Source organism: Merops nubicus, unplaced genomic scaffold (genome assembly GCF_000691845.1).
Source record: "Merops nubicus isolate BGI_N331 unplaced genomic scaffold, ASM69184v1 scaffold1997, whole genome shotgun sequence".
NCBI lineage: Eukaryota > Metazoa > Chordata > Aves > Coraciiformes > Meropidae > Merops > Merops nubicus.
The window spans coordinates 2,943-14,902 of record NW_008622103.1 but is presented as its reverse complement, the minus strand read 5'-3'; the positions used below and the strand labels follow the sequence as shown (position 1 = coordinate 14,902).

The following is an 11,960-nucleotide window of genomic DNA, read 5'->3' as shown; positions in this document are numbered from 1 at the left end:
CTGAAGTCAGTGGGCATTGTGACAGACCTGTAACATCCCCTGCAGAGTTATCCCTGCCTCAGGTGCTCCTGTCTGAGTGAAAACTGACCTCCCCAGGGGCTCAGGGTGCTCGCTGGAAAAGCTGCTGAGCTGTGTTTGCTCTCCCCCTGCGCATGGCTGTGACTGGAGTGAGGAGCAGCCTGGCCATCAGTGAAGCAGTGGAAATGACCCTAACTGAGTGAGGAGCTGGGCACCTGGGCTTCTAGGGACTTGCAGTGAAGTTCAGTGCAAAGACCTGTATGGCAGCCAGCTCCTAAGCTGCTGCAGTGCTAGTGTAGGTACATGTCATTGTCCCGTTGAGGGAAGAGCTTGTAACATGTCATCTTGTGGCTTCATGTTGAAAGTGAATTCCCCAGGGTGTTTTTATGCTCCACTGTGATGCTGTGAAGGCTCATGGTGGGAAGACACTCCTTGGTCTGCTCAGAAGAGCTGGCTGCTGCCTGGCCCTTGCAGAGGGTGGCACAGATGAAGAGATGCCAACACAGGGGAGGGAAGGAGGCTGGAGCTGTTTGGGGAGTGTGTGAAGAAATGTGGTAGCTACGGATCGAGGAAGTCCAGCAGCCCCAGGGGGACCTGCTGTGCATCAGAGAGCTCCTGAAACAGAAATCTCCTGATGGAGAGGCTTCTTTTGTTGCATACTGTACATGCCTGGTGAGTCCACAGCCTGAGATCCTTGTAAATCTTTTGCAGCCCGGAATGAGCAAGAGGAGCAGGAGGAAAAACGAGAGATAAAGAGAAGATTAACACGTAAGGTGAGAAGCAACTTTGATCCTATTATGATGCTACAGTGACTTTCTCCCTGCTGCACAGTTGTTTGCCTCTTTTCATTTTCCTCAGCACCATTTTCAAAAGTAGTGTGTGAAACAGGTCTTTAAAGAAATCTTTACAAGAAATCACCAGCGTTACAGGGTGTAAGTCCTCAGAGAGTGGAGGGAATCACTTTGCAGGCTATTGCTGGTAACATCTTGAAACAGAACAAAGAAAGATTGGGTCTTCCTGGCTGAAAAAGCTTTGAACAGTGAAGGATAGAGAGCCTAGCACTGCTCTGGCCCTGCTGCCTGGAGGTGTAATGGCTTCTGCAGCCATTACAAAGAGAACAAAGCTGAAACTGCTTATTGCATTTGAAAATTCCACCTAAAAAAAAAGGCATAAAAATGGGAAATAAACTTCTGGAAAGGGAGATTGTGACTTGAGGCATTTGAACTAGAGACAGTCACTCACCAATGGCGTGTAGTGCAGGAAGCAATCTCCTGTCAGCAGGGGAGGGTGAACAAACAACACTGACAGCTCTTCATCTCCCTCCCATTTCAAAGGCTTTTACTCTTAAAACTGAAGAACAGTCCTCTCAGACACACATTCAGTTTCACAGCTGGTGCAGGTGTCTACAGATGTCCCAACCTACACAGCCAACAAACCATCCTCTTATTGCCAGCTAACTTTATTTCACCACTGACATATTTCCTGTCTCCAAAGGTGGAGGAAGCCTCCCAAAAACTCACATGCTTGTGATGCAGGACCACCCCCTCCCTGCACACTTTTAGGTGGCTTAGTCTTTTTGACCTATGTGATCACAAGCTTTCGTGGTATAAGAGATGACAAGGAAAGGGTTTTACATATAGATGGAAAGGTTGCATTTAGAGCAAAAATCTCAGCTCAGGGAAATCAGCAGAGTTCTCAGTCACCAAAGGAGGAATTCAAACTCCTGTTGTCTGCAGGAGCTAAGAATGCATCCCAGAGAGCTGTAATATTGTTTTTAACACACTTAAATCCCTGAGATTTAAGGCAGGGATGGTCTGGCATCCCCTCATAGCACTGCCTTGAAGGAAAGATCCTACCTGCATTGCAGATGTTTCCCAGGACACAGAAATCCCACCCTGCCAGGCTTTCCATTTCCCTCCCACGGAAGGGTAACCACAGACAGGAATCCCACCCAAAGCTTGGTGCCATTTGATGGACAGCTGTCACAGCTACAAAGCAAAGCTCCCCACACCCAGCCTGCTGCCTGCCAGGGAAAGGGGCAGAGCACACGAGTTGTCTTCTGCAGGCAGAGGCCCCAGCCACACCGAGCTGCTGCAGCATCACAGCAGTGTCTGCTCCCCCAGAGCTCAGCAGCTTCCTCTGAGATTTCTTTCTTTGCCTCGTTTGCACTTCGGGGAGAGCAGCAGCAGCCCCAGCCCCTGGCAGCTGGTTCCTTAACATTCATACCTCCAGTCACATTCCTTTTGGTCTTTTTTGGCTTCTTCCCTAGTAAAGGTTTTTCTCCCCCACGTCTGTGAGGCTGGTAGAAACGTGGCTTAGCATTTTTGATAGGGTTCATCTTTTTAAACCATTGGAAATTGCCCTGGTGGCACAGGGAGTTTTAAGGAAAGAACCACAGGTCTGGTCTAATGACAAATTTTGTTCTCACCTACCAAACATACCGTCATAAAAGCTGAGAAATCACTGGAGGAAGGAAGTGACTAAAGTGTGCATGTGGATAGGTGACAACTAGAAATGCCAGCCACCTAGTGACTCCTGCAGAACTGGCTGTTATTCCCCAGCTCTGTCTCCTGTCCTGAGCACCTCCCAGATGTGCCATCGTGTCTACAGCAGGGTGTCTGACTCCTCCTGTCAGCTGGCACTGCAGCCTTGTTACCCACGGGTTTCAAACCTCAGGTGAAAGAGAAGTTTCACTGAGCACAGCCCGTGTTTTGCCCAGCAGACCCTTCTGTTTGCACGGGGGTTTAATGCACACCCAGCCCCAGGGTAAATTCAACAGAGGCTGCCACGTGGTAATCAGAAGGGAAGCAGGTTCTGCAGAAGCCACTGACAAGACTTTTGACCTTGCACTATAGAAACTGCTGCTGTCCCTGGTTTTTTTTGGTGGAGTTGCTCCACTGGGAACAACCCACCTCATCCATTTAAAAGGTGTTCTTAAAATTCCTTCAGTGCTGACATTTTGTTACAGTATTATGAAGATAAGTTGTAACATGACATGCTGTAATAAGTAAGATTACCTCGCTAGGTCTAGATCCCTTATTAAAGTCAGCAGTAAATATCCAGTTGAATTCATCATCTGGACAAGCAATTTCTAAAAAAAAATCTAGAAAATCAGGTGACCTATAGCAAGCTGCCCCTGAATGCACGATTCAGACTCCTCTAACTCCAAATTAACTGGGGATAGGGAATAGCTGTCATTTAAAGAGCAGAATGGAGGCAAATGATGCTTGGTGCAGTTTCTCTGTAGCTCGTGTCCCTCCTGTCCAAGGAAGGAGAGGTGAAATGTAGTTGCCTGTCCCCTGAGGTGCTCATGGATGGGTTCTGCACATCCAGCCAGCAGTGTGCTCCCTCTCCATGCCCCTCAGGGCCCACCAAGCAGCTTTGGGCATGGACTTGCCTCATCTGAGTGGAGAAACATGGATTAGGAAGGGTTTTTCCCTAATCCACATTTTTTTTCCTTGTCCCACAAGGCCACTGCAGGAATATTAATGTGCAGAGGCTCTCTGGGAGAAGTGTGGCAAGCAGGTCCCCTCCACGAGGAGATCTGGGCCCCCAGGAATCACTACTAAGAATTTATCCTCTCTAAACCACAGTGAATTTGGCCGAGCACCAAAGCAATTAACACAAGCCTGAATTCCCCGGGGACTTCCACTGCACAGAGAGAGACCTAGCCTGGAGGAACAGAACACCTTACAAATCACTTGCAAAGAGGAATAAAACTCTTTATTTTCCTACATTCTCTTCTCCCAAATGGCATCGTGCTCCCCGTTCCCCACAGCTGTTCACTGCTTCCTATCCCCCACTGTCAATAGCCAAGTTTTCCCCAAGGTCAAGCTCCAAAACTAAAAATCTCCATGCTGTAATAACAACCACCAAAATTACAAGATGTGACTGTTTCTTAAAACCCTTGCAATAATCTGAAATCTTTGCTCCCATTAAATTCCTGCCCCGGTACAAGTTGAACTCTCTGTTCACTGGTGGCCTCCCAGGCAAATGTCTCACTCTTCCATCTTGCCTTTAATTGACCTGGCTTGCATCAGCACAGGCTGCTCGAAATAATGAACTCTGCAGAGAGGTGGCACTTGGCAGGGGGAGGCAGGGGAGAGGGGAAAGGTCAGGGAAGAAAAAAGGTTAGCAGCTCATTTGGATAACCTGTATTTATCCATAGAGGGAAAGGTCTTCAGGGCATTTGCATCACATCTTGCTCCTGTGTCTTACCACAAGAGGTGGGGAGCAAAGCAGAGAGGGGGTTGTGTGCACTGCTAGTTAGGATCTGGATTTTTTCACCTTGATTTCTTCCCTGAGTAACAACATAACATTTTAATGAGGTCACAAAGCAGGCAAGGGAAGGGACAAGACAATGAGCTTGTTTGTGCCTGAGGTGCAGCCCAGTCAGCATTTTGTATTTGACTAAATCCTGAGACCAAGCTCACAGGAGTTCCTCCCCCTCCTCTCTACCTGGTGGCGGGTTGCTTCAGTTCCCATGCCAGGACAAAGGGGTTGTGTGAAACCTTCCCTTTTCCCTTCCCTAGTATGAAGCTTGAAGCATGCCCATTTTTATCTCCAGAATATACAGAGGAGAACCTGACCTCCCGTGAGGAGACATGGGAGGTCCTGCCTTATGTAGACTGCTCTTCTATTAGTACAAATCCATTTACTTGGAAAGGGCTTTTTGCCCTGGGCACACTCAATGAGGTTATACAAAGTTACCTGCTCCCTTGGCTCACAGACCTTCCCAAGTGCCCGGGTGGCACACCCAGCAGGAGTCCAGACACACACGGGCACATCCCTTAGACATTAACACAGGCTGGTGAGGGCCCAGTTCAGGAAGGTCCCTTTCTCCCAGCTTGGAGCACCACCACCTTGTGCAGGCAATTGCATCGTGTCCTTGACTGTGTCCTTTCAGTGTAAGCTTCAAATGTGCCCAGCTCTTTCTCCCTGCTGGAAGCAGAGCTCATTCTCTGGTGTTGCCCGAGAAGGACTGTTGTAGCATTAAGCACTTTTGACCCAAGAGACCACAGCTTGCTGCTCTTAAACTCCAAGGTGAGATGTCAGGTGAGCTCTGCTCTCAGTGTGAAGAGACGTTGAGCTGACACCTACAGTGGAGTCTGTTGTGCAAAGCTGTTTCCCCAGCTGTGTAGGAGTTAAGGGTGCTCTGGGTAGCCCAGACTTAGGGAGGGGCCCTCGTGCTCAGCAGCTCACCAGAAATCTCTAAGGTGGCACGAGGAGGAGGCAGGGCAGTCTGTTAACCATTCAAATAGCATACCTTTAATTAACTGCTTTTAGATCACCCAGCATGGCTGTCCCTCTCTTTGCATTTAGTATCTGCTGTGTAATGTACTGAATCTATATTGTGTGTATGTATTCATAGATGTAAATCTGTGTAGATTTCTATGTGCACATGAACTACGTGGGGTAAGCTGTGGATCTCAGGACCCTCGTAGCCAGAGCACTGGCTGTGAGTGCATCTCTCCTCTGCTCATGGATCTGCCCCAGGCCTCCTGGGGCCCTGGAGCTGGTTGCTCAGGCTCTGTGCTCTGACTGCTGAGGGGGCTGGAGCCACTGCCCACCCCTGATGGGGTGGAGGAGTTCCTGACATCACACTGGTCATAGGCTCCTCTAGCCAAGGCAGGGCATCTAAAGATAATACACAGTAGCAGTTGTTGGACTTCACAGGAAGGGAAGCAGCAGCTTTTAGTCTGTCCTAGGTTCAGGTGTCACCTAAGAATGAAAAATGCACATGAACACCCAGTTTCATAATGTGCTTGTGCCCTTGGCATTTCTGCCTGTATAATTCAGTGCCCCATTCTTCACACCCACCAAAGGGTTCCGGCGAGCATCAGTGGTGCCAAGTGTGCCAGGGAGGCACCAGTGGGATCTTTGTGCACTTGCAAACACGAGAACTTACCTCAGTTGTGTCTCATTTCATCACATGGCTCTTAACATTCTCCTTAACATCATTTCCTTGATTTGAGCCCACACCCAGCACACCAAGGAAGCCACATTAGCTGTTTAAGGCCCAGTGCAGCGTGGAGGTCAACACCAGAGAGTGTCAGGAGCTGACAGGAGCTGTGAAATAGAGCCAGTCCTTTTTTGAAAGTCCTCTTCCAGCTGGGAAAGCTGTTGGGGTTCCTGCTGCCCTTGTAGCCATTTAGAAACACATGGTTTAATTCACAGGATTTTGTATTTTGTTGGTGTTGTCTTACTCAATGTAATAAGGCATTAAAAACCAACAAAAAAAAATCCCCTTCTGAAACAACATCTATGGCCTAAAATGAGAAATGCTGAGAAATGTGCAGATGATATTGGTGATTCAGCCTTAATTCATGCTGCTAGGAGAAAAGGAGCAGTTGGTCCAATTAAAGATGAAGTCTCACCCTTATCTTTGAAGTTTTGGGGTGTAATAATATTATAAATTATAATATAGATTTTAAATCCTCAAGATTCTCTCCTCCCATAGTGAGGGGCTGGATTTTAAGTAACTGGAAGCAAAACTCTGGTGTGCTGTCTGAATAATAACCTGTCAGTGCTAACAAACAAACCTGCAGTACTGGGGCTGCTGGAAAAACCTACTGGTTTGAAATCACATTGAGGGTGGGTTTGGGACAGAGAGGAGCCTCACTCCTCGTGTAACTGTGATTCTGCTCCGAGCACGGTGCAGCACTTTGGGTTTCCTCAGTTTGTGAAAAGCCCATCTATTAACTGCAGGATGTCTTGGGCTTGCAGGCGACTCAGGTGTAGTGTCAGGGCTGCAGGCTGAAGAGGCAATCCTGTTCTGTTGGGAGGAGAAATAATGGGTTTTAATCTCTGTGTGCCTTGATCCACTTCCTTGTGCCCTCTGGCTTTTCTGACATGCTCCTCCAGCTCAGAGATATATTTACCCTGTTGTCTAAAAAAAAAAAAGCCAAAAAAGTTACGTGTGCTGTAAATCCATTTTGCTTTTATAAAAAAGAGGTCCCCAAAATGTGTAGCCTTGGGTTCAGAAGTCAGGCTCCCTGGTGAGCTCCCTGCAGCCCAGCTCTCTGGCTGGCCCCAGCGTCAGCACGTGTAATGGGGTTTTTCTTGGGCAGCTTTGGGAAGAAACAGGAGGAACGTTCTTCCTGTGTGTCTTCTCTAAGAAGAGGTTTTTCACCCTCCACTTGGTATCCTGGCTGCTTTGAATCCTGCAGGGAACTTGGATACTTCATCTGGGAAGAAGGTGGAATTGCACGTCAGGATTCAGGAGCCTAAAGAACTTTGCCGAATAGTCTCGAGCATTTGATGAAATATTTCCACCTTCCACTATTCACAAGGGTGGAGTATTGCAGCACACACCTGGTTCCAGTGCATGGGAACAGCACAATACCCCACGCAGCTCATTGTCAGTGGGGCATTATTCTTCCTGATGTGTGATTACAGATGTTTCACTCTAATGGTGGAACTTTTGCAGCTAATGCACAGCCACATGCACCCATACATGTAGCACCTTATGATGCAACAGCTACGTGAAAGGAGATTGTAGTGAGGTGGGTGTTGGGCTCTTCTCCCAAGTTACTAGTGATAGGACAAGATGAAATGGTCTCAAGTTGCACCAGGGGAGGTTTAGGTTGGATATTAAGAAGAATTTTGTTCCTGGGAGAGTGGTGAGGCATTGGCCCAGGCTGCCCAGGGAGGTGCTGGAGTCACCATCCCTGGAGGGGTTCAAAAAAACTGGTAGAGGTGGTACCTGGGGACAAGGTTTAGTGGTGATGGTAGTGTCAGGTGATTGTTGGACTTGATCATCTTAGAGGCCTTTTCCAACCTTAATGATCCTGTGACTCTGTGTCATTGCTTTTGACACTAACCAGCATGCTGAGCATTCAAGGAGAACTGATCCCTGCCAGCCAGTTCCTGTCCCTAGCCATGGGCCTGGACTACTGGCACGCTACGAATTTGAGAAGGGAATTTTGACCATGGCTGCAGGATTTGCAAGAAATGCTCTGGAACAACAGAGCTGCTTTCTGGACAAGCTACAACCCACCCTGGCGACTTTGTTGTTGTACTTTGGCTTGTGGTATGCAGTGTAAAGTGTTAAAAGCCAAATAGGCAGCGACACAAAGCAGCTGCAGCAGCCAGGCCAGTGTTGGGTGCCTGCCTGTTCTGGAGGCAAGGACAAGGCTGCAGCCTGTCAGAATGGGCAGGGGGTCACCTGTCACCTTCAGCACGTAGTTCAGGGCAGGAGCTGCTGGGTGCCTCTGCTGGGCAGCAGAGAAGCACAGGCAGCAGCTCCAGGCTGAGGAGTGTACAGCCCAAGCTGGGACTTTTCAGGCTGTGCTGTGGTTGTGTTCTCTTCCTGAGATGTCAGTGAAGTAGGAGAAGTAGGAGACTTTCCTGCATCCCACCTCACTCCTGCCAGGGTGCTCAGCCTCACCCAGCAGCCGGGGTGTCCAGCCACAGCTGCTTCCCCAGCAGCAAGCCGTGGGCTGCTCCAGCAGCAGGGTGGGACGATAGTCAAGGAGCTCTAACAAGAGGTTATCATCTCCCTGGTAGTAGTTCTGTCAAGTGTTGATAGAAACAATGACACCGGGAGTAGCTGAACCCTCTTACCGTGACAACAATGGCTGCAGTAACATAAATCCCCGAGCAGCACCCTGCAGGGAAGAAGTGAAGTCCTGATGTCTTTTTCCACTCGTTCCCCAATCCTGCAGCTGAGCCAGAGGCCCACGGTGGAGGAGCTGCGTGAGAGGAAGATCCTCATCCGCTTCAGCGACTACGTGGAGGTGGCGGACGCGCAGGACTACGACAGGAGGGCAGACAAACCCTGGACACGGCTCACCGCCGCCGACAAAGTAAGTGGAGAGATTCTGGGAGGGCCGTGGTGTGAACGGCTGGAGCGTGGCACAGCAGACAGCACCCCCTGGGTCCCACGGAGTGAACCTCCACCTGCCAGCACTCTGTGAATTCAGTGGCTCTGCCAGGACAGAGGGTTAAACGGCAGGCAGATTGTGAGTCACATCCTGAGGCTCTTCGTGGTGCCTGGGGAAGAAGACTTAAAACACTTTATGGCCACTGTAAGAACCGAGGACTAGGAGGCTGATAGTTTGAAGGCTTTGAGGTACCTATTTCTTTGCTGTGGGGTTGATGTAGTGATGGAGACCATGATGTCCAGTGTTCAGAGACAGGAGGAGGATTCCTGGCCATGCCACTCACTGAGGGTGCTCTTGGGTTTGCTCTCAGAGGACAGGGCAGCCTGTTCTACGTGTATCACTTAACCAGAGGGCTTGGGCAGTTTTGTGACCACTTTTTCTCTTGGTTGGCACATGGCTTTTTCAGTTTGGCTTTGGATCAGTTAATGTAGCATAAACTGATCTGAAAAAAAAAACAAAAACCTTCCTCTGGACTGCCCACAGACCATAATATACGGGGTTAAATCAGCCTGACCCATTTTACCTCACCAGGTTGGACAAGATCTTGTTCAACTGACTTTGTTACCCCTCCCAGCTGGTAACTGAGGGAGGGAATTAACCTCCCTCCTATGGGTCACATGGGTGGTACTCTGATGGCTGCTGGCCAGCCGACCTGCTTTTCCCCACCACTGTCCCCCCTGTTGGAAAAAACAGCCAGACAATTTGGAAGCAATCCTAAAATGCCTGACAGAGCTGCAACACCCTAGAAAAGCTTATTTTCTTCCAGAGCTTTGATTCAATAACCATCTTCACGGGTCAGCACAGGCTGAATGTAGTGCAAAACTAGATTTCAGTCATGGACTTTCTGTCTGACACTAAATCTTGCTGGGTGCTGCCTTCAGTCTGACTTCATCCATAACAGCTCTTAGAGGCCTGAAAAGGGAACTTGTGAGTCTCTCCAGGAGGCGAGGGATGCAGGGGGACAGATTTTGGACCCTGTGGGAGTCAGCAGCCCACGTTGCCTCCCTCAGAGTCACTTGAGCAGCAGGTTGGTGTGGGGAGGGCAGGCCCTGGGGCCGCTGCGGGGCCGTTGGTCTGGCCCCAGGGATGGAGGCACCGCCTGGCAGACGTCTCTAAGATGAAGGGAGTTTGGGGCTTGAGCCAGTTCTGAGTGCCATCTCTACCTCAGAGCTGAGACCCTCTGTGTCACCCCTCCCTTTTTCTATTCTTTCCTATTTCTCTTCCTGCCAGTCACCCCTGGTTTTCTTTTCCCTTGTGGCCATGAGCTGCAGGTAACTGGGTCTCTGTGGCCACTGAGTACTGGCCTGTGGCTCAGTTTCTGCTGGATTAGTGCATTGGATCAGTTCAGCAGCTGGCACAGCAAGGTCAGGAGGGAGGAGGAGGAGGAGGAGGAGGAGGGCAGACGAGCACCTCACCTGAGGACATTCAGGACCACAGAAAGGCAGGAGCCATCCCAGCTATGTGCCTGGCAGGGTTCAGGCCCAGTAAACTCACAGTCCAGCTCTGAAACAGGTCACAGTGTTTGAGAAACTGGGGGGCAACTTTTTTTTAACATAATAAGCCAGGATTGAGTTCTGCATCTGCATTGCCTACAGTGCATTTCCAAATTGAGCCATTCTGCCAAAGCACTTATCTCTTCCCTTTACACGATTTAGAACATGTTTATCTCTGTTCCATTCCACATTTTAAAGTCTTCTTTTATGTTTTCCTCTCTCTCTCTCTGATAATGTTATCTATCCCTCCAATAATGTTATAGATCTGCTTCATTTTTAATGCACTGTTTGGAGAACAAAGTGAACTTCTTTTGCTCTCTCTCATTTATACATTCATGAGTTTATTTCTCCTTTGCAGGCAGCCATTCGAAAAGAGCTTAATGAATTTAAAAGCACTGAAATGGAAGTTCATGAATTAAGCAGGCATCTAACAAGGTAAGCTGAGATTAATTTTTTAAGACTATCAATGAACACTGTTGTTTTTTTAAAAAAAAAACCAAACAAGCCCAGCAGCTGTTTCTCCAACACCCACTGAACACACTGTGAGGTCTAGACAACACTTAGAATTACAGGCTGTGAAAGAAACTCTGAGACAAACCCAAACTCATGGTGCCCTGGACATGCTGGTGTGCGGGCAACAGTCTTCAGTGTCACCTTCTTTTTATGTGTTAAATCATCCTGCTCTAGCTGCATCTCTGTTATCAGAAAGAAGTGTTCTGGTAGCAAAAGGGGATGGTGTTGGTGGAGGACAGGGAACCAGGGGACTCTTGCAGAGGCAGCACATCAGAGGGTAGGGAGGAGTGTACACCCAAGTCCCACACACACGTGCCCTGCACAAGACTGGCATTGTAAGAGACTCACTCTTTTTAACACTTTTAGGCTTTTTTTTCTAGTTAAAAAGCTAGAGTCTGAATGACTTACCCATGACCCCCAACTAAGAACCCTCCTCTCTGAGAGCCTGGCTCTGAGTGGGAGGCCAGGGCACGGCCCCTGGCACAGCCTGTGCCCAGTCAGCTCTGGCTTTGCTGCTGGGGTGGGCTGGACTCGGGGCGTTTTGCCTGAGGTGAGGTCCCTGCAGACCAGCACCAGCCCAGCTGCTGGTGGGACTCTGAGCCCAATGCTGTTGGGTGGTGCTGACAGGTGACAGCCAGACCTGGCACACAAGTGGCACTGCCCTTCCATTAACACCTCCATCAGCCAGGTGCTCATAAAAAATGCAGTCAGGACTGTTAAGATAAATACAGAAAAGCTTAGGGCAAAATTAATTTTGTATTAGGGGATTTTTAGGTGTGTAAATTAATAATTGCTTTAAAATTCACCCCATGTATTATGCAGATATTGCCCTGCAGCAGTGATCTCCCTTGCAGTTCCCAGGGTGTGCAAGGAGGGCTGTGCTGGGGTTCTGCCACAGCTGGAGACAAGCCAGCTGCTCTGGGGCTGGGAGCTCTGGAAGAAGCTTTAGGATGTGACCTTCTGAGGTGACTCCATTCCAAAGCCATCAAGTGGTTTTTGACTCACAAAATCTAGGCCAGGCACGCTCAGAGCTATAGCCAGTGTAACTGAA

The 11,960-nt window shown here is 49.0% G+C and overlaps 1 protein-coding gene across 1 annotated transcript in view; it reads left to right on the top strand.

Annotated features, from left to right (window-relative positions):
• Positions 1 to 11,960, top strand: part of PHACTR1 (phosphatase and actin regulator 1) — a 65,557-nt gene that overhangs the window by 53,018 nt on the left and 579 nt on the right. Inside the window, exons 9-11 of the mRNA XM_008944651.1 lie at positions 730 to 791; positions 8,685 to 8,825; positions 10,755 to 10,831. Coding sequence (XP_008942899.1) covers positions 730 to 791; positions 8,685 to 8,825; positions 10,755 to 10,831 — 280 coding nt within the window. The remainder of the gene's footprint in view (positions 1 to 729; positions 792 to 8,684; positions 8,826 to 10,754; positions 10,832 to 11,960) is intronic.